This window comes from Scleropages formosus, chromosome 14, assembly GCF_900964775.1.
Source record: "Scleropages formosus chromosome 14, fSclFor1.1, whole genome shotgun sequence".
NCBI classification, from domain to species: Eukaryota; Metazoa; Chordata; class Actinopteri; order Osteoglossiformes; family Osteoglossidae; genus Scleropages; species Scleropages formosus.
Genome location: NC_041819.1, coordinates 27,609,848 through 27,632,297, shown reverse-complemented (window position 1 = coordinate 27,632,297; position 22,450 = coordinate 27,609,848). Strand labels below are relative to the sequence as shown.

The window sequence follows — 22,450 nt, the reverse complement described above, 5'->3', positions numbered from 1 at the left end:
CATAGAAAATACAATGTGTTCATTACAGTAGGAGAAAGAGACACTTAGATTCAGACATGTGATTCTTAAGGACAGTTAGTTTTTCTTTCCACCCTTTGAACCAATGTTCCTCACACGAGTAGCTGCATAAAACTTTATCCAATTTCCTCCTAATAATTTTTTAAAAACATATACAAACATGTAGAGAACTTGCCGTCCTCACTTACAGCGTGCTGCATCATGAGAGGGATGCGCTATATGGACGTGTAACGTGCAGTGCGCTATGAATTATGGAAAGTGGGACGTGGGCCCTGCAGTGCATTATGGGATACAGATAAAGACCTGGCAATGTGGCGTTTCCTTTGTCGAGGTGCAGATGCAAATACAGGTTTCCCGCTGTCATATTTTCAGCAGTTTCAAAGTCAGGAAGTGCCCTATATTGAAAATATTTCACGTGCTTTTAGCTACTTTGCCGCACGTGTGTGTGTGTGTGTGTGTGTGTGTGTGTGTGTGTGTGTGTGTGTGTGTGTTGTGAAAGTTGCTCAGCTCACTAAGCTGTTGTGTGTCTTTTATGATTTCATACATGCTTTAAATTTCACCTGGATCTTTTAACACTTGTTATTGCAGTAGAAACACTTCTCTGATTTAACTGTCAAATGTATGATGGAAAATATATCCATATGAAATAAAAAAAAGCCAAATAAATTCCATTCGCTGTTTCTCAGATCCAGGAAGGCGGTGAACAAACGTTGCTGTAGTAAACGCAGCGCTGATGGTTGAGAGCTCTCCTTAACTTTCTAATCAGTCGAGTCTTTAAAAGCCTTTATATGTCAAGTTTTGACTAATTTCTACAGAGATCTCGTCTAAGCCGACCACAGTGCGGCACCGCGAGCGTGTGGGAGACGACCCCCCCGGACATCCAGCGTCCCGCCGCGCTGCCTGAGACACACCTGGTTTCCATGACGACCACAGGAGGATCTAGCCGATAAGCGCATCCTGCGGCACGCGCCAAACCCCCAGCTGCGCGTGAAGGACGGGGGCTCGCGGGGCCTCTCAGGTGGCCCGTGCAACGACACCGTGAGCAAAGGGAGCCTGCTGCGTACAGGCCCCAGGCAGGCGGCGGGTTCGAGCTGGTGGAGAGGAGGGGAGAGGAGAGGAGAGGAGGACGGCACTTCCTCCGTGCCGCTCATTCAGGTCATCCTCCCCACTCACCAGCGCGCCTCTTTCGCTTTGTCTGAAGTGCGGTGTGTTAGAGGACTGCGCAGCCCTGACCGCTCTTTCAGCCCAGCACACACACACACACACACACACGCACACACACACGCACACACACACGCACACACACACATGCACACGGGGACACGATGAGGGCCACCATCCTCTCCGTGCTGCTCCTCTGCTCAACCACCTTCATCCTCGGAGGTAAGTGTGGAAAAGTCACCCAGTTGTCTGTTGAACTCATGTACATAAATTTCTCAACCTTTTGGACCATTTGAGCTGCTTTAAAATCTCGTGCTCATTTCCTGCTCTGCGACTCGCTGGTTTTCTGACCTCAGTTGGAGCTCTTGTTCCGAAAAGGTTTTTACGCATTTTCTGCTGAAATTAATAAATCAGGAGTAAATCCATGCAAAGGTGTGACAGTTTGTGCAGGACTGTGATTCTACAATAAGATTAAGTTTTTTTAAATTTGTGATGAACCAGTAAGTGCTATAAATGACAGTGAAAACAGTGTGGTCTTAATGGAATTTAACTGTATATGGCGGTATAAAATGAAGGACGAGAATTTAAACGAATTTTAAAAAAGAGGCAAAATCTGTGATGTATTTTGGTTTAAGAGACTAATAAAAGTCAGAGATTGTGCTTGATAAGGAAACTTGTTTTTTCCACAAATGGAAAAAATGAACTTCCTCAAGTATGAAGTTCTCACTTCCCCTCACTAAATTGTTCACAAGCTCAAGAAGCTTCTTGAAAACAATAATCAGTTGTTTTGGTTTTTATCTTCAAAGTGCAATTTAGTGTCAGTACAAAGAACATTGTAGACATCTGAAATCACTTGGGAAATGTGAAAAAAACTTAATTTTTTAAAGTTAGAAAGTTGAGAAAGATCTATAAAAGCTGAAAGTTTTAAAAATAAATTAAAAAAATATTTTTCTATTTATTTGTGAGTGCAGTAATGTGGGGAACATGTGACTGCAGATTGATAATCTGTAAATATCTGCACTGCTTAGAAATAACCTTCATGGTGTCCCTCAGAACCGAGAGGTGACCAGTTGGATGGGAGGACGCTTGGGGACGCTTGGGGACACGTGGGGACCGTTTCGTTTTCTCACATGAAGACGGCACTCGACCTCCTCGTTGACCTTTGTGAAACACACAAGGGCGCCACACGCCACACGCCACACGGGCGGCCGGTGGAGAGACAGCTGGCGGCAGCGCAGCGCGGCCATTTTGTGCGCCGTCCTCCTCCGCAGCTCGAGTACCTCTAAAAACGAAAGCCGGTGTTGGGGAGAGAGGCCTCCGCACTTTTTACCGTGAAGCCGAGGACGAAAAGGCTGCGGGTTCAACTTCTTGCTCTGTTTGTCCGCAGCCGGTCCAATAAATACCGTTCCGTCCAAATCGGTGGTCCTCTGAGCTCTTTCCATCTTTCTGAGTCAAATCGTTCCGTGAAGAGACAGAACACAGTATGAAGACACAGCACAGGGGAGCTGCAGTCACTGCTGTCTGTTAGGATGAGGCAGCTGGCAGCTGAGGAGAGGAAAACAAAAAAACACCTGCTGTACAACTTTTTGGTCACTAAATGCAATAACTGTGTGGATGATCTGTGCTTGTGTTGTGGTCAGCGTTCATGTGGTCACTGGGTGTTTCTCCCAGCATTGCATGCGTCTCTTATTAATTCCCTGACCTTCTCTACCTCCTGCAGTAACAGCCGACGCCAAGTGCGATGTGAGCGGAGAGGTTGGAGACAGGGTGCCCATTGATCTGGGTTATCCGTACACCAAAGCAGAAGATGAACTGGTCTGGAAACGCAGCACAGTGACAATCATTAAGCAAAAGAAAGGAAAACTCGTAACAGGAAAAGAAGGAGATGTAGAGGATAATGGATCCGTTGTCCTGCACAATGTGACGATGGAGCAGAAAGGAGAATATTCTGCTGAAGTGTTTAACAGTGGTGGAAAACAGGTGTACTCAGTAACGAAGAACTTGTGCGTGAGAGGTGAGGGGAGCAGAACATGGACACTCCGACGGACTGTGATATTCTCCTTTTGTAAAAAACGCAGTAATTTTGCACACTTTGTATTGCGTTTTCACACAACTGACAGAGATCATGACATTAAGTGTCTCCTGCTATATTTTAAGGCAACAATATTATTAAGCATCATCATCACCATCACTGTGCTGTTCATCATGCTCATCTTCATATCTTCATTTTTCCAGAGAAAGTTTCGAAACCCGGCAAGCCCTCGTTCACGTGCTCGGGTTCCTCGGTCAAACTGACCTGCGATGCGCAGGGCACCAGCTCGGACATCGTGTGGCTGAAGAACAACAAAGAGACGAAGAAGACGGGCACAGCTCTGACGCTGAAGCTCGCCGAAATAACGGCAGCTGATGAATTCTCCTGCAGCATCTCAAACAAAATCCGTTCGGCGCAGAGCGACGCCGTCAAGGTGTCATGTCCAGGTCTCACTCCAGGTGTGTCTCCTGGTCCACGTTCGCTTTACTGCGCTCTCTATGTGTCACACGCAGGATTTAGAAAACAGCATCCACAGCAGCTTCCGCTGAACCTTCTTTGCGTTTCAGAACGAAAACTCTTCGGCTTGGACATGTACATCATGATAGCGATCCTCGCGGGAGGAGGCGGCCTGTTCCTCATCCTCGTCGGGGTCCTGGTCTTCTGCTGCTTCCGCCGCTACAGGCAGAACAAGAACCGGTTCAGAGGTAGGAGCGGGGCCCGTCGCCATGGCAAGCGTGTCCTCGGCCCGTTTAGCGACGCGCAAGCGGCGGTTCGGGACATTTGCCGCGTGCGGCCTCGCGCCCCGGCCCGGCCCGGCCCGGCAAGCGCTGACGGACACCCGGCCTTATCGGTGCCGGAACTGCGGACCGAAACACGCCGAGAGTTACGGAAACACAGCCCACTGTATTAAGCAACACTGTGTGTGAAGACACACACGTGGAGCTCATTCCTGCCAAAGGTCTCATGCAGGCAGGTCTTTCATGTGGGCCGCAAGCCGCAGTGGCGGCAGCAACGACACGGGCGGCTGAGGGTTCGAGCCTCGTCCCGCCGGCTTCCGCCTCCAGCAGTGACGAGCGGAACGTTGCGCAGTTCTTTGTCCTCCGCCTCCGAGCCGCAGATGCGGAGGCACCGAGCTCTTCCCGACGTGACGCGGAGGAGCGTCGGTTGCGGAGGAACGGGCTCTATGAGGGCCGCGGCGCGACCCGGCAGGGGGCGCAGCGGCTGGGGGGCGGTCCCTTCGACCAACCACAGGTGTGCTGCTGTTACACCCTTTGTTACGGCACATACCGCAGTTACTCCTCTTAGGTAGATCCCGTCGTGTCTGTATTGTTCCACACGTTCGAGAATGCGAAACGTCATGTTGTGGAGCCGCAGAAATAGACACACAATTACTCTTTTATGGTAAAGAGTCTTTTCACAAAAGAGTGATTACGCTTCCTGAGCTGCAGCCCGGAGATGGTGTCATTTTAGAGACGGCAGAAAGAAACTGTGGCTGCAGGAAGGAATGAGTCAGAATGAGGCGTTTCACATGTCTTATCTGATTCGGAGAAATCGTGTGTGTGAGTGTGTGCGTGTGTGTGTGTGTGTGTGTGTGTGTGTGTGTGTTAGAGCAGCGCAAACCAAGAGGAGGAGGAGTCCACACATCTCTCGTGTCGGATTCTTCCTGCAGCTCGGGCGCAAGGCCAGTGCTCTATTTCCCATGAGGCACCGCAGACGCCGTGTGACGATTTTAGGACCTACAAAGGAGGGAACAGATTAGGGAAGAATTTGTGAGGCAGGAATTTGATGCAAATACAACTTAAAAGTTACATTTGAAAAATCGAATTCTGGAATTTCTAGGCTTTTCCTAAGCAAATATCTTTTCGGCAAAGTCCTTCATGACGTCCTCGAAGTCCGTGTTACGATTCTCCAAATCGTAACGCTCTACTCATCATCGGTCGGCTGAATCCGAGTCGATAAAGACACACCAGTGTGTGAAGAGCTCAGGCGACAGAGTTCAGCGCTGCCCCGTCGCTCAGTCGTGTAGTTTAGCGTGCGAACAGTGTCAGGTGCTTCACTTCTGTCGCCGAAATTCAGTCGGCGTTTAGCCCCCTCCCGCACTCCCAGACACGACGTGCGTACGGCCTGCGAACACCCCGATCGGCTCCCGCGCAAACCCGCAAGTGGTCGTCGCCCGGCGTGAGACGGGGACGAGGATTCCGGCGGACGGAGAGTCCGAACGGGGCGGCGGAGACGCTCGCCACTCGGGGACACTAGGGTGCGATGACAGCTGCTGTCCGTGGTGCGCAAAAGAGCACCGTTGTGTTACTGCAGCTTTTTAAAGATGGGGGACGTGGTGTGTGTGTTAAATATAGCAGTTATAACGTAGCAAGGGGTCTGAGGTTCAAGTCCCGCTTGGGGTGTCTTGTGATGGCCTGGCGTCCCTTCCTGGGTGCGTCCCCTCCCCCTCCAGCCCTGTGTCCCGTGTTGCCGGGTTAGGCTCCGGTTCGCTGCGACCCCCTTTGGGACGAGCAGTTTCAGACAGCGTGTGTGCGTGTGTATCAGGTGGTGTGTTACCCATGGAGCGTCAGCGCAACAAACGCAAGGAGAGCAAACAAGCGCTCATGTAACCCGAGCGGTGTGTAAAACGGGCCGAGGTGTCGGGCTGTGAGCAAACCCCGCCGTCGAATCTCCCCGCAGATGAGGAGGAGCTCCGACTGGCCGCCGTCACCCAGCAGCAGCAGCAGCAGCAGAAGCGGCAGGAGCAGCGGCACCAGGAGCAGGATCCGTACGCGCACCCGCACGGGCAGCACCGGCACCAGGCGCCCCCGCGAGGACACGCGCCGCCCTGCCCCCACCCGCAGAACGGAGACGGACAGACGCCGGCGCCGCCCAGGTCGAGAGGCAAACCCCGCTCCAGACCGCCGCCGGTGCCCGCCGAGGACGGGGCGGAGGAGCAGCCGCCACCCCGACCCAGGCCGAGGCAGTCGGCGCCCCGGCACAACCGCTAGGCCGCGAACGTGCGCTACCGAGAAGGCCAGCGACCCCAGAACCGCCCATTTCATTTACAGAAAGAGTTACTTATGAATTCATTTCCCTTCAGCAAACTCTCCTCCTCAGTGACGTGCAAATCAGAGTAAACAAAGTGCATCATCAACCCACAAAGAGCTTTAGACACACACACCGGATGATGGACACACGCTTGTGTGTGTGACGCCACCGTATTGCTGGTTCGCATCCCTCCAGCGGCTCCTATAGAAGTGACGTTCAAACAGCAAATACACAGTTAATCATAGATGGTGTCGGACTCTTCGATGGAGCTTTCAGGAGATCAGGAGAGAAGTGGCTCTCAGAGAGATGGGTTCCAGACCCTTCTTCAGTGACCAGTGTCCACGGCAACCGCAGTTAGAGCCACGGTGTCCGTCGCAGAGCGGTGACACCGGTGCAGTCGTGGTTCGAACCAGAGGGTCCGCCAGTCGTCACGGAGAGCAGCGCTTGTTCACTCTGAGAAGAAGTAGCTGCTCTTCACACTCTTTAACTGTTTGCAAACCCCACTCTTTGTTGTTTCGCTCATTTCTACCTTTTTCTCCCTGAGCCCTGAGAAACCGATGTGTGGAAACACCAAGCAGCCTTGAGATGCGAAGCAGCGTTTTTAGGAACACCAATTAAAATAAATATTTTAACTTTTAACTAAATATTTAAATTTCGCAATTGCTATTTTTTTTCTCCTGCAGTGCCATACAGATACTTATAGGTGCCATTTATACTTTCATACATGCGTTTATAAATTCATTAAAAAGCAGAAATGTAAGAAAATGCCCTGTATTTTTGACAGTTTGTATCACCTGAATGTATGCTGCACTATGCTTTGAGTTATTTGGCGAAATATTTAATCACATACAGCATACCTGTTATTCACCATCCTGATCAGGATGCACATTTAGAAATAAACATATTTTATGGACCTGCTTTTCATATGTTCACTCTGAAAAGTAGTATTTTTAAAAAAATATTTTTATGTTCAAGCAACAAGCCACATTTCTTTCATAAAATTTCATGCGTCCAGTGTCCCGCGTTGCCCCTTCTGGGTTTGGGACGGCTCCCCTGGGCATCTGTCCACTGTACCTGCTCAGTACAGTAAAAATAATCCAAATGTGTAAATCAGTGTACATTTTGTCTATTATTGCAAACTGGTCTGGATAAAGGTGTCCAGTTACCAGAAAGTGAGTTATAATAAGTATCCTTCTGTCAACTTCAGGATGTTTGGAGTAAATCTGTGAGTCAAAGCACTTCCACAGCTTTTCTTATATAACACAAACTTTGAAAGATTGAAAACATTTGCTCCTTTAAAAAAACATGCATATGTTTATTTATATACATATATAGATGTGTTTATTTATTTTTATTTATTGATTTATTTATTTATATGCTATATAACATGATACACATTTAAAAAAAACAGTAACAATCCACTGATGTATTTCAGGTGAACTAGTGGCTCTAAATTGCACTGGGCAAACAGTTACTGCTAATAGATTGATTAATAATAATAATAATAATAATAATAATAAGAAGAAGAAGAACTATTATTGCATACATTAATAAAGTGCCACAGTGCACTGAAGTTCTGGTCCTGCTGATGCAGCTTTCACTGAAACCCGGTTGGTTGTAGGTTCGTCTCACCGCAGATCCCCCAGCACCAGGGCGCTTTCTGTAAGCGGTGTGAGTTCACTCTCAGCGCGCTCGGTGCACGGCCTCCTCCTCCTTCCTGTCTGAGCGCAGCAGCGGCAGAGACAATCGCGCCTGGAGATGCGGTCGAGAGTCACGGCAGCGAACAACAAGGGCCCGTGGGCGGAGCTGTGAAACTCGGCAGGGGGTCACATCCAGCACGGGCCTCCGGCGCTCGCGCTCGGCCTCCTCCTCTTCCGCGGCCTCGGTGCCGTTACCGGTCTCTCGTAGGGTCGCGACCCCTCGGCGGACACATTGCATTGCTGGATAGCTGCAGATCCACAGATACAACAACTCACTGGTTCTGAGGGGTGTGTGGGAATGAGCGGAATGTGTGACCGTGTGTGTGTGTGCGTGCGTATGTGTGTGCAGTCAGATTGATTCTGTATCCCCAGGTGTCGCGGGAACCATATTCATATTTGCCGTCGGACTCAAATCAACGATCAACGTGGACATAATGTACTGGAGTATTTTTGAAACATGAACATGATGCCAAAAATGTAGGGAAATTGCAAACATTTTACCTGAAGGTTCTTTAACACACATGACCATGAGGCGCAGTGTGTGACATGGACAGAGACAGCGAGTGTCGCTCACCTGGACACGCAGGGAACACAGTATTTCAGTGTTTCCTTGTGTCACTGTGAGTCACAGGAGCAGGACGGTGTCAGAGCTGCTCTTGCGCATTAATATTTCATTGTCTTATTTTCTCTTCATGTCATCGGCCTGCAGTGTCAGTGTTTCATTGCAGTGAGTCTGGGAGGAAGAGTTCGACTTTAAAGAGAGAATCCAGGGCAGAATGCGGTCATACACACACACACACACACACACACACACACGCACACACACACACACACACAGAAAGACCCATAAATACACGTGCATACTTACCCTAAATAGCTCCAGTAAAAATTACTCTGCTGTATAAATGGATCAATAACTGTGAGCTGCTTTGTAGAAAAGTGTCAGGTCACACACACACACACACACACACACACACGTTTTCAGAACCGCTTGTCCCATACAGGGTCGCGGGGAACCGGAGCCTAACCCGGCAACACAGGGCGTAAGGCCGGAGGGGGAGGGGACACACCCAGGACGGGACGCCAGTCCGTCGCAAGGCACCCCGAGCCTTGCATTTTTTCTTAATTAATTCGGGGACTTTTACTTTCATGATGACTGCGCCCAGGAAGGAAGGGAAACGGCCGAGGCTCCAGGACACACTTTCTATCTCACTACCCTCTTCAGAGCCTCCAGCCTGGTGTGGCGAGATGCACCTTCTGTTGTCGGGGGGGGTAATTATGTCATCGGGGTTCTTTACACACACACCTTTGTCCAGCGAATGGCTCCACAAGGTCTCTGTGTGCGTCGCTGTGCGTTCAGTGTGTGAACTCAGTGTCTTGAGTGTGTGTGAATTCAGTGCTTTGAAAGTGAACTTGAGCAAAAGCAAAACATGATCTCTGCAAACTCATATCCAGCGCTAACTGTCGACTGATGGCTTCATCCCCTGAACATGAGCATCGCTCCTCATGTGGACACTGCACAGCAGACCGGAGCTGTAAACACCGTGGAAGTGAGTTGAGTTGAGGTGGAGACCAGGCTGGGAACAGCAGAGGCAGGATTTCTAACACCTTTACTTCTTCCCTCACACACTTCATAAGGACAAGTAACACAAATCCAGTACAGGGGGCAGAGCGACACACCACCATTTACATTTATTCATTCGTCAGATGCTTTTTTCATAAGCGACAAACATCTCATAGAAAATAAAATGTGTTCATTACATTGGGAGCAAGAGAGACATAGTTGCAGACACGTGATTCTTAAGTACGGTTAATTTGTTTCCTCCACCATTTGCACTTGTGTTCATCACACAAGTAGCTGCATAAAACTTAAATTTTTTTTTTTGAGATGCATATAAACATTGATGTTACATTGTAGCAGTGGCTCTTTAAAGGACTGATCCGAGCATCTTCATGAACATTTACACCTACATAATCTTAAGAGATCGTGGTAGAAGTGAGTCAGGAAAAGATGAGTTTTCAGACCCTTTTTAAATGTGGACAGAGATTCAGCAGTTTCCAGTGGGGGGGGGGGGGGGGGGGGGGGGGTCATTCCACCACAGCGAAGCCAGAACCGAGAACCTCCGTGCTTTACTTTTCTTGCACGGGACCAGCAAGCGAGCAGAAGTAGACAAGCAAAGGGGTCTGGTTGAGATGTACCGTTTGATCAAGTTTTGTAAATATCTGGGATCAGTTCTACTGATGCATTTGTACACAGTAACCAGGGTCTTGAATTTAATCTGGGCAGCAATAGGAAACCAGTGCAGAGAAACAAGTAGAGGAGATACATGGGACCACTTTGGCAAATCAAACACAATTTGTACCGTGGTATTCTGTATCAGCTGTAGAGGTTTGGTGGCAGTAGCAGAAAGGCCACACAGGAGAGAGTTGCAGTATCCAGACAGGATGTCACCATGGCCTGGACAAGTAGTTGGGAAAACTCAGTTGTGAGGTAAGGACGGATCCTGCGGATGTTATGCAGGATGTATCTGCAGGACTGGGTTGTGGGTTTGATGTACTGAGGCCGGCACGGTGGCACAGCGAGTAGTGCTGATGTCTCGCAGTGCCTGGGTGGTGCGAGAGAACGTGGGTTTGATCTCTGCTCAGTCTGTGTGGAGTTTGTATGTTCTCCCTGTGTCTGTGTGGGTTTCCTCTGGGTGCTCTGGTTTCCTCCCACAGTCCAAAGACATGCTGTTCAGGTTCCCCCTTAGTGTGTGAGTGTCACAGAGTGAGTGTGTTTCACTGATGCATGGATGAATAACCCTTTGTAAGTAGTGTTTCTAGCAATGTAGTCACCTTGGTGAATAAGGTGTGTGGGCTAGAAACACTACATAGTATCCACTGTAAGTCACTTTGGACAAAAGTGTCTGCTAAGTGAATAAATGTAAATGGACTGAGAGAAAGACAGACCCGAGTCAACTGTCACTCCCAGACTCTTAGCTAAGGAGGTTGGAAAATGAGTGAGTTTTCCAGTTTGGTTGAGAGATAGTGACAGGAGGACAGGCCAGCTGGGAGGTGAAGAGAGAGGCTGAGTTGGAGGTGGTGATCAGACATCCACAAGGAGATATCCATCAGGCGGGCAGCAATGCATGCAGAGATGTCTGATGCTCCAGCTAGAAAGGAAAGGAAGAGCTGGGTATTTGAATCCATGGGAGACAATGACCAGGCCGAGGGAGGAGTCCATGCATCTACCACCCATATGAGAACCTCCATCTTCTCCTCCACGTCTCACCATCTGACACTTAGTAGGAACATAGTTCTTCATGAGCTCATTGGCTGCACCTGGTGCTTTTTACTACCTTTACCTGCTGTTCCCAGCTGTTTGGTTTGTATAGCAGTTCCAGTTCAGGGTAAGTACCCTTCTCCAAGGTAACAGAGTAGGGAGGTGAACCTGGATCCTTCATATATTGTACCTGCTTACCCTTACAGAGCATGAAAAACCCCTCACACACACAACACACTGTGTGATCAGACAATCTGGCTGTTAATGGTTTGTGGTTTGAGGGTTTTACCCTAACCCTACCCTCAGCGCCCACCCCTCCAACACACACACACTTCCTGAATCTCCAGCAGAGCCAGGTGTGTTCCTGCTTCCTGGAGGGTGCGTTGCTGCGGATGGCCTAACTACTCTGACCAGGAGGACTGTAGTAAACACCCACACCGCAGTAACCTCTGTACATTGTAGAAGTGGGCCTGGACCATGGAGTTACTGTGGAACAGGGGTCAAAACAAGAGATGTGACCCCATCACCAGCAACTGGGCTGTAAAGAAGCCAAACCCTGTATGTGTGTGTGTGTGTGTGTGTATTTCCTTCCCCAGAGGAGCCCTGAAGTGAAACATGGAAGTGACTCTCTGCTTGGGGATAGAGAAGAGACAGTGAATGTCCACAGTGGCAGTGCCCTCTGGTGGACAGAGCTTCTCAAACATTTACATTTACATTTACTCATTTAACAGACGCTTTTGTGCAAAGCGACATACATCTCAGCAAAAGTACAATTTATGCATTACATTAAGAGAAGGAAACATAGCTGCAGACTTGTAAGTTTCAAGTAATCCCAGTTTGTTACCTACCACTTGCTACACCGAGGTTCATCGATCGAGTACGTGCATAAGACAGACAAATCCTGATACCCTCCCACCAATTTTTTTAAATAATGAAAAAAACAGAAACAAGCAAGTACAATGCCAGAATAATGGCTAAATAAAGGTTGTATCTGGGGATGCTTATGGAGTTACGATACATGAACAATTACAGCATAGATGATCTGGAGGGATCTTGGGAGAAGTGGATCTGGAAAAGGTGGGTTTTCAGACCTTCTTGAAAACAGAGTTTTCGCAGTTCTGAGTGACAGGGGAAGGTCATTCCACCACAACGGACCCAGAACCGAGAACCTCCGAGCTCTGCCTTTCGTGCGCGGGACCACCAAGCGAGCAGAAGTAGATGAGCATTTATATTTATTTATTTAGCAAACGCTTTTCTCCAAAGCGACTTCAGATGAACTCATGTAGCGTTACCAGCCCACACACTTTAGTCACCGTGGTCACTCATCTATACATCAGTGGAACACACACACACTCTCTCTTTGTCACTCACTCACACACTATAGGTAAACTTGAACAGCACGTCTTTGGAGTATGGGAAGAAACCAGAGCACCCGGAGAAAACCCACTCAGACGCTGGTACAAAATGTACACAAGTACGAAACCTGACAGCCCGGCGCTCCGCCAACAATCTCGCTCTTGACACCAGGAAGACAAAGGAGACTGTGCTGGACTTCAGGAAGAAACGGATGACTGACCTCAGTGCTGCGCTCATTAATGGCGAGGCTGTGGAGAGAGTCCCCAGTGAGAGTGAACATCACGCAACTCTTCTCTTGGCCACACGCACCTCCGCTGTGATCGGAAAGGCGCAACAACGCCTCTATTTCTTGAGAAGACCGAGGAGAGCGACCCTGCCCCAGGACCTTCTCGTCACTTTCTGCCCACGTACAGCGGAGAGAGTGCTGACGTACCGCGTTACAGCACGGTACGCCAGCTGCGCAAGAGAAGACCGCAAGGCTCTGCAACGGGTCATCGGGACGGCTCGGAACATCATCGGCACGCGGCAACCGGCCGTCGAGGACGTTCGTCCGTCCAGATGTCAGAGCAGAACCTCCGCCACGATGAGGGACTCCACTCACCCTGCAGACCACCTCTTTAAACTGCTCCCCTCCGCAAGGCGATAGAGGGCCGTTCGCTCACACACCACAAGCGTGACAAACAGCTTCTTCCCCAGAGCTGTAGAAGAGGAGCTGAACACTGCCTGGTTTTTTACCTCCTAAAAACACACATAATACATGTCATTGCACATGTACTTCAAAAGTTGGTTTTATTGTTTGTCTTTCTGTTTTACTGTATTTTGTTTAAATTGTTCCATTTTCTGTTTTTATACTTAAGTGGTTGCATTTTATATTGTTGTTTCACATTGTTGTTGTGCGCGTGTATGCTCTGCATGATACTTCCTATTCCTGGCATTTGTGTCCTTTTTTCTTGACCACAGATCAGTTTACTTCCTGTACCACAGTAAAACAAGAGGGGAGCCTTAGAAGAACATCAGAGCATCTTGATGAGTTTCTCTACCTCTGAGCACCAGGGCTCCTCAATGTCCAGTGTGTCAAACACAGAAACAACAGCGAGTTCATTTCTTACCCGCAGTACGAACATGTCGGCTCCTTGTCCAGTCGCCGATGAACATTCGATGTGACGCTTTGAGTCCTGCAGTCATCACTTCCAGTGATCAGACCCCCGTGGAGTAACCTGGAACTCACCCTGTTCCTTCGACATGCTGTAGATGGGTGTGTGAAGCAGCAGGGTGACGGTGTGGTGCACAGGCACATGTGTAGCTGCTTCCACTGGTCCCACTGAAAAGCCCCATCTTTTTGTGAACGCAAGTGCAGAGTTGCACCAGCAGGATGGAGCAGATGTGCACTGAGCAGCTGCCGGTGTTTTTAGGGCACAGACAAAGGAAGACACAGGATGGAGGTTTGAAGAGTAAAATGAGGAGCAGAACAGACACAATGTAGGGATCGTTGCTGAGGGCAGAGGTCCAGCCATGATGCAGGTCATGGTCCGAAGAATAGTGGTTGAGATCTGAAGAGCCGGTCATGGTTTGAAGCGCAGGTTGAGGTCTAGGGTCCTTATTCAAAAAAGCTTCATGCTGGTCCAAAGAACTGGGGCTGAGATGCCAAATCTCTTGGTCCAAAAAGCAATGGGTGTGATCCAAAGAGGCACGATCATGGTCTGAAAGGCGCCAGGACAAATTCTACACTAGATTCTGCAACTTGTGGTTGCAACTCACACTTATAAAGAGGTACATGAGTTTGGAATACACCTATGTTTGACCGGAGCGACACCCCATGTGCTCATCAGGGCTGCTGCTCCCAGGGGGTTTGACAGCAGACTCGGTGTGAGAGCAGGAAGTCAGAGATTTTACCTTCTAACAGGGGTTGAAATGTAGAGAATGAGGCCTTGTTAGCAGCCCCAACATAGGTGGAGCAGGTGGATTCCAGGATGTACTTGATCATGGAATTGATGTCTTTCTCTAAAGACCAGATTGTTAATGTTGACAGGGGGAGGAGGAGGTAGAGAAAAAAAGAAAAAGTGGGTAAAAGTTTGTTGGGTCGTTGGCATCACATCCCTTCATGTAGACATCTGAGACAGGGCTTTAGTTCTGAATTCATATTCCATTGGAAAATAGTAGACAGATCGGGGTGGAATTCCAGAGAAACCATCTGAACTTGTGTTTTTCACTGGAACTTTCTTCGGATAAGAGGGGGACCCGCCAACAGTGGCCACCACTCAACTGTTCATCACCTCAGTCCTCACCACTGGTCCCATGTGTCCTTCAAGAGCTGCTGAAGACGCTTTTGTGCTCAGTCCATCCTGGACCAACACTTTCCTAGTTGGGTCTTCTGCTCACCAGCATATTGAAGGCCTACACAGTCCTTAGCCAGGTGGCCAGTCTCCAACCATTGCTGACACATTATGGGCAGCTGATCAGTACAGACCTGACAAATTATTGTTAGAAATCCTCCTGTTAGGCCCTGTTTACACTGTAGATAAAAACGACAAGTGTCTCTAGATGGCAGTAAATGAACAGTTCAGTCCATGTAGTTCTGAGCTTTTTCAATGTACCTGTTATGTGGTGAAACACCACGGTATGGAGGCCTCATAGTGTCTTCAGCAGAGCCAGTGAAAGCAGTTTGGTTGGTGTGTGAGAAACGAGAAGAGAAGAGAAGAGAAGAGGAAGAAAAGCACAGTGTGGTCACTGCCCACGTACTTGTACTTTCACTGCGTCTTTCTCTGTCCTCTGCGATCTTTCACTGCATTTCAACGAAGCCACACATGATGATGCGTCCCCCCTCTGGACACCTGCTACGAGTAGCTACATACATGAGTGTCCTGGCAACACTGTCTCATGGTGAGTTTCTACTTTTATTCTTTTCGCTATAAATGAGAGGGAGCGGCTGTCACGGTTGCGCGTAGCGCGGACGGACTCAAGTGCAGAGAGTTCGGGTCGACGTGCACGGAAGCCAAATCAGAATCCATACTCGTGGTCGTGGGGCAGGCGAGGGTCAGGCGATCAGCAAACGTCGTGGAAAGGGCTAGGCAAAGAACGTGGTCAAGAAGATACAGGCAAAGGGTCGATGTCGTAATGGGTCGTTCGGTAATACGGGTCGCAGGGAAACAAGTAGGCAAACGCAAGATTCCGCATCTGGGCTTCCTCGGCTTCCCTCTTTATAGTCGTTCCCATCAGGGAATGGCAGGTGTCGCAGATGCGGAGAACGTGACAGCGGCCCGCTGTTCTGCGCTCTCATTCTTCCTTATATTTCATCTCCTTCAGCTGAACCGTCGACACACTGCTGCATTTAAAACGTGTCTTATTGTACTTATAGTTTATTATTATAAGAGCTGTAAACACAGTGGGTTTTGTTAAGTACAACATTTGCCGATACACAACAACAGCAAGTTTGTTGCCAAACATTGATGGGTCTCACCTCCTGGATTCCAGCAAAATTCAACAGTTCATTCGAGTGTAATGTTGGAATAAAGAGCATTAAATGAAAAACGTTGTGTAAATGAAGTAAATGAAGTAGAGGACACCTTCCCTCCCGTAAACGGTTCCTGTCCAGTGAAGAACAGCTGATGAAATGGTTTATCATTTTCCATAATATAGGCTGATTTATTTACTCTGTACAATGGTAACTTTAAAATCACAATCAGTTTATTAGCCCAGAAGAGTAAAAGCTCCAGGAATTTACCCTGGTGATGAAGTGACGCCGAGTGGCAGGACGGTAAAACGAGGTTGTGTTCATGATACAATATTGAATGCACGCAAAATGCATCATATACAGTTACAATCTGTTTTAACTGCTCCATTTGTTTTACTGAAGATGTTCGAAAGAACAGAGTAAAAGATTAAACTCTATGGAGAAAGGAGGGGAAATGCAGACAACATGTAGAAAAGTTTAATTAGCGTGTATAGGGAGTGTGTGTTCTGTTACTATTTTCAATCTGTCATTGATCAACACGCTGGTTGGAGCTCTGGCACGTCATTTGAGTTGGTGTGTGTGCGTGTGTTTGTGTGTGAAGAAATTTATCAGCAATTTGTTAAAGTCCGATAAAATATGAAGTGGTTGTAATTTCTGCAAAGTTTTAGTGATCAGCAAAGTGCCCTAAATAGAATACTTTTGTGTAAGATATAATTTTTTTTTTCTTAAATTTATTCAGCATTTTGGTTAATAAAATCCTTTTGCACAAAGTAAAAGCATAAAAACTGCAAAAGTACAAGATTATAACTACAATTGGTATTTAACGTTAAATGATTATAATTTACACTTCACCTTACCATGGTATTTTCCATTTCTTTACAATGACACTGTGTGTCCTGGACACTCAGTGAGCATGATGTGTGTGTGTGTGTGTGTGTGTGTGTGAGATACCTGTGCAGGTGAACTGGTCTATGGATTAATAGGAAAAAAGGTTCAGCTGGATCCTAAAGTGCCTGAAACCCTCAGCAGCAATGAATGGAGGAAAGGGGGGAACAAAATAGCCGAGTGGGACAATGGTCACAAAGTGGATTATTATGGCAGATGTTTGACTAAAGACCAGTGTGACCTGAATCCCACTACTGGAGTGTTAGTAATGAAAGGGTTAAAACGAGAAGATGAAGGACGATACTCTGCTGAAATAAACAATAAAACACCTGCAAAGGAATTTGAGCTCATTGTACTCGGTAAGTTTCGGTATTTTTGTTATTACTGCAGTAAACAGGATTGAACACAGTGAGACACACAGAAGTATAAATATCGATATCATACAGCGAACTTCGAGCTGCACACACACCATCGTGTCACATTTACTGTGGAACTCAGATGAATGAAAGCAGCTCTGGGTCCCTGACTGACAAACCTAATTGGTAGAGAGTTTGTTCACAACTTGAAAAGTTTGTAAGTCAAATGTGACACTGAGTGGACAAGAGGTGCAAGTTCTGGAAAAAATGAGCTCTTTGGATCAAGAGCGTTATTTTCCTGGTGCTCAAATAACTCATTTTTGATGAATGCTGCTTCTGTGTTTTTCTTTGCTCTATCCCCACCCATGGCACTGTGCACCACAATCTTTTAAACCTTTTAAAAGCAATTTTACAGACGCTGTGTGTGTGGGGAGGTAGAACATGGCAGAGAGGTCCCTCCTTCAATAAAGTCCGACTGCGTCAAATTGTGTCCGTCTGCGACCTTCTTCCTACCCACCCTGAAGACCAACCAGTGAGGTTGGAACCCTGAGGAGCACATACTGTAACTTGCAGTAAAAATACACTCTGCTCATCAGGGCGTGGGTTCAAATCCAGCTCAGCGTGTCGACTTAGTCTGTCCTCCACATGTCCACATGTTCATGGTGTGAAAGGCAACAGTAAACTACTTCTGTACCCCCCCTTTACCTTGAACACCATGCATGTGGTCACTATAAGTGGAACTTAACTTAGCAGCACTTATCCTACCTTACCAGGTATACCTTACGTACTATACCTTACCCTACTATACCCTAGCCTAGTATACCTTACAGCAGGCTACTATACTCTACCCTTGTATACATTACCCTACCATACGTTACCCTACCCTACTATACCCTCTTCTATTAGCCTATGCCTTACCCTGCTATACCCTACCACACCCTTTCATACCATACCCCACTTTACCCTTCCCTAGAAGCTAAGAGAAATATAATGAAGGAAGAAAGCAGAAGCTCCCAAAACACACACCACTCGTGTGTGAGGGGAAAGGAGCAGTGCTCACACACTACCTTTGACACAACACCCTGTAACAGAGGAGAGTGTGTCTCACTCAAACTTGACCTGATTGTCACAGTCATTGCTGTGACATTTCTAGAGGAAATTGCTCAGGAGTGACGGGTTAATTCATTCATCTCGTAATTTCTTTTCGCTGAATGTGGCAAAAGTGAGGAAGAAGCTCCCAGAATGTGGTTAAAGACCTTTGTATGTGACAGAGAGTCTCCTTGTCCACAGCACAAAGGGCCACACAGGCTGTAAATGGAATGAGCAGATTCTCCAGCTTTTACCATCAAATACTAAAAAATATTGTGATGTAAAAAGTGTGACATCTCTAAAGAGGCTGAAAGACGACAGTGTGCTATTTCATTGTCGTTGTGGTGTGTGAAAACTGACACCTCAGATCTTCGTCCTCCAACTATACTTCACACCGAGACACTTACTGTAGGTCCTTCACGTGTGTCCCAGCGCTGTACTTTTACCATGTTCCGACAGACCACACCTTACTGTACCAGTGACAGTGTTGCTCTTTCCTTTTCACATGGATGTACTGCACCGAACAACTGATGCATCTTTTACCCCATTTGTGTGAATTACACTGTTACTCATATTAACTGTACTACAGTACTATGTTTAAGTAAAGAAACTATGGTGATATAATACATCATAATATCATAATGTAAGATACAAATATGTTAGTTCCCTGCCACACAACATTATCTGGTCGCATCCACCACTGAAGGAACCACATCTCAGCAGCGAATCAGGGTCCCGACTGGTTGCGGAAGGGACAACGACCTCGTTCTGAACGTTCCCAAAACAACAGGAGTGATCCTGTGACCTTGAACTTTCGCTAGAACTCTGGTTCCACCAGTCGGTCGACGCCAACGGCACTGAGCTTGAACAGGTCGACCGCATCGAGTCCCCTGGTTTACACACGAGCCCCATGCTGAGCTGGGCAGTGAACCCCAGTGTGTGAGCTCAGTCAATGTGCTACATGTCTTTCTGTGTCCCTCTGTGTCTCTCTGTGTCGCTCTGCATCCCTTTGTGTCTCTCTGTGTCCCTCTTTGTCTCTCTGCGTCCCTCAGAGCTCTTCCAAAAGTCACTGCTGATGTTCACTCCTCCAGTGGCTGGAGATCAGTCCTCCCTGCTCCAGCCTCTCAGTGTGGTCAAGTCCTGCTCAGCACCTTCCTCAGCACCTCATGTTCATTGAGAAAGGAAGCTTCACAGCGTGTGACCAGCAGGTGGCGCAAAGATTAGAGCTGCTGCCCTGTGGGCTCAAAAAGTTCGAATCCCTTAATCAAGGGACTTACCCTAAGCTGATCCAGCAAAAATTACAGTGCTGTTACTGTGGAGAAAGGTGCCAGATGAATGAAGAGGTGTAACTGTAGTTGGTCTGAAACAGGAAGTGATGGAGTTCATGTGGGGTATTAATAAGTAGTTAAAGAGTCAGTGGCAGGTCTGTGTGTCAAACTGGGGACAGTCTGTGGTGGGAACTAATCCCCCCCCCCAGCAGCACCACACCGAACCATCACCTACAGCCCACGGACCACAGCAGTTTCCCAGCTCTGACTTTAACTGTAGCGCCCCCTGGTGGCTCACTCTGTCCACCTGTCTGTCACAATGTCTCACTGTCACATTTTCTCCAGTAGTTTTTGGAAAGTTTCAGTTTCATATATTAATGCTGTGAACACAGATGACACAAATATCAATATTAATGTATTTATTTAGGATGAAGTGGTATCAGCTGTGAATAAGTGTCTACTGTGAACTGTTGTTGGTGACTACAGTTGGTGGACTGGTTCATTCGGTAGTTAATAAATCAATTAGATCTTTTTGTTAGTTAGGTCCTTCATTTATTCATTCATTCATTTAGCAGATGCTTTTCTCCAAAGCAACATACATCTCATAGAAATATAGTGTGTTCATTACATTAGAAGAAAGAGACATAGTTATAGACATGTGATTCTTAAGTAAACCTAGTTTGTTACTTTCCATATGATGCATCAATTTTCATCGCTCGAGCAGGTGCATAAAATGCAGGACTAATGAATCCTGATAACCTTACAACAATTTTTTCATTAATAAGGCACACAAACATTCATTCATTCATTCATTCATTCCATACTACAATGTTCAATTACTTTCATTATCTGAAGGGCAGGGGGTGTGGTGGCGCAGTGGGTTGGACCACAGTCCTGCTCTCTGGTGGGTCTGGGGTTTGAGTCCCACTTGGGGTGCCTTGTGGCGGACTGGTGTCCCGTCCTGGGTGTGTCCCTTCCCCCTCTGGCCTTACGCCCTGTGTTGCCGGGTAGGCTCCGGCTCCCTGCGACCCTGTATGGGACATGCGGTTTGGAAAATGTGTGGGGGGGCATGGTGGTGCAGTGGGTTGGACCACAGTCCTGCTCTCCGGTGGGTCTGGGGTTCGAGTCCCGCTTGGGGTGCCTTGTGGCCGACTGGTGTCCCGTCCTGGGTGTGTCCCTTCCCCCTCTGGCCTTATGCCCTGTGTTACTGGGTAGGCTCCGGTTCCCTGTGACCCCGTATGGGACAAGCGGTTCTGAAAGTGTGTGTGTGTGTGTGTGTGTGTGTGTGTGTGTGTATATATATATATATATATATGAAGGTCTCTGACATCTCTGGACCAGCTTGTGTGTCTCAACCCCCCTGCATTTACTCACAGTTAAGCTACATGGTAAGAAGTACAGTACTAGCAGTGTACTCTGTGGGACTTTACCGCCATCTCCATTTCTTCATTAGCCTGTAGCTGGAGTGCAGTATGAGCTTTACACACATATGTTCATACGTTCATGCTGGTGATCTGTACCAGTGCAGCACTTATTCTGCTTTCATTTTCCCCCAAGTGCTCGATTCTCTGGGTCACAGAGGTGTGAATCACTGCTCTTTTCCAGAATATTTCAGGTTCTGGTGTGCAGGGGCTGCCTTAGCCTCTCTTCTCTCCTGACCTTAACCACGTAGAGCATCTCACCAACCTCCTGGGCCAAGAGCCTGGGAGTAACGATGGACTCCAGTCTGTCTTTCTGTCAACACATCGAACCCAAAACCTGGAACTGCAGATACATCCTGTACAACATCCACAGGATCACTATTTCACAAGAGACTGTACGCGACTGCTGCTCCACACTATGGTAATACCCCACCTGGACACTGCACCTCTCTCCTGTCTGGTCTTCTGGCCATCAGACCTCTACAGCTGATACAGAATACCGCGGTACAAGTTGCGTTTGACTTACCAAAGTGTTCTCATGTATCTCCTCTACTCGTTTCTCTGCACTGGTTTCCTATAGCTGCCCTGATCAGATTTAAGACCCTGGTTATTGTCTACAAAAGCATAAATAGAAATACGAGACCTGATCAACCTCTACACCCCAACAAGACCGCTACGCTCTTCCACCTCTACCCACTTGTCATGAACTCTGTTTTTCTCTGAGGTATACGTCGTGTTGGAGAAAAGTATGTGATAAATGAGTAAATCTAAATATAGACGAGTCTGTCAGTTTTGCTCAGGCTGTGTTTGTTTCCCTAGTGATCAAGTTATTATTTTGAACTGATTTTTACATGTGTAATAAAGACAAACAATCTACAGTTGGACAATTTAGAAAGTATTTAAGGGAATGGAACACACATTGTGGGCTTTTTCCGCTAGGGGGGTGAAAGTTTTGGAAGAGCAGTCTGAAGGGAAAGAGGGACCCAGTGGAACTGGTATAGCCTCTGTGTGACTCTGTGTGTGTGTGTGTGTGTGTGTGTGTGTGTGTGTGTGTGTGTGTGTGTGTGTGCGCTACACATTAACTGAGGTTCATTTAAAAGAGCTATGAATAAAATACTCATCAACTGTCACAGGCAATTACCTATGGCAATAAACAGGTTATATGGTCCTGTTTACCATTAATAACACATTTTTTGGAGGGTTTGATCGGTGCCTCGTTGTCTGGCAGGTCTGGGGTTCGAATCCTGCTTGAGGTGTGCAGCAGCTCTGTGTTTCTCCCTGTGTTTGTCTTCCCCAACATGAAGAGGAAAGACCTGGCAACCCCTCCCTGTTCCTTCCTTGACTTTCCTCGAAAACCACGCAGGAGGTCGCTATGGGTGCGGTTTGAGTCGGTACCTTGCGTGTATCACCACACTGAATTA

General features: G+C 47.6%; 1 protein-coding gene across 1 annotated transcript; it reads left to right on the top strand.

Moving 5' to 3' along the window:
• The first annotated feature begins 1,108 nt into the window (after window positions 1-1,108).
• On the top strand, window positions 1,109-6,379 carry LOC108926851 (T-cell surface antigen CD2-like). Its single transcript, XM_029257936.1, has 5 exons — window positions 1,109-1,401; window positions 2,900-3,193; window positions 3,415-3,669; window positions 3,778-3,915; window positions 5,891-6,379. The coding sequence occupies exons 1-5, from the start codon at window positions 1,344-1,346 to the stop codon at window positions 6,199-6,201; spliced, it is 1,056 nt and encodes a 351-aa protein (XP_029113769.1). The 5' UTR covers window positions 1,109-1,343; the 3' UTR covers window positions 6,202-6,379.
• The last annotated feature ends 16,071 nt before the right edge of the window (window positions 6,380-22,450 follow it).

What these genes read in the sequence shown, in the direction of transcription:
- LOC108926851 (XM_029257936.1), top strand. Translation starts at nt 1,344, where the DNA reads ATGAGGGCCACCATCCTCTCCGTGCTGCTCCTCTGCTCAACCACCTTC. An exon ending in GAAGAACTTGTGCGTGAGAG is followed by an intron (nt 3,194 to 3,414) that starts GTGAGGGGAGCA and finishes TCATTTTTCCAG; the next exon opens with AGAAAGTTTCGAAACCCGGC. An exon ending in GAACAAGAACCGGTTCAGAG is followed by an intron (nt 3,916 to 5,890) that starts GTAGGAGCGGGG and finishes ATCTCCCCGCAG; the next exon opens with ATGAGGAGGAGCTCCGACTG.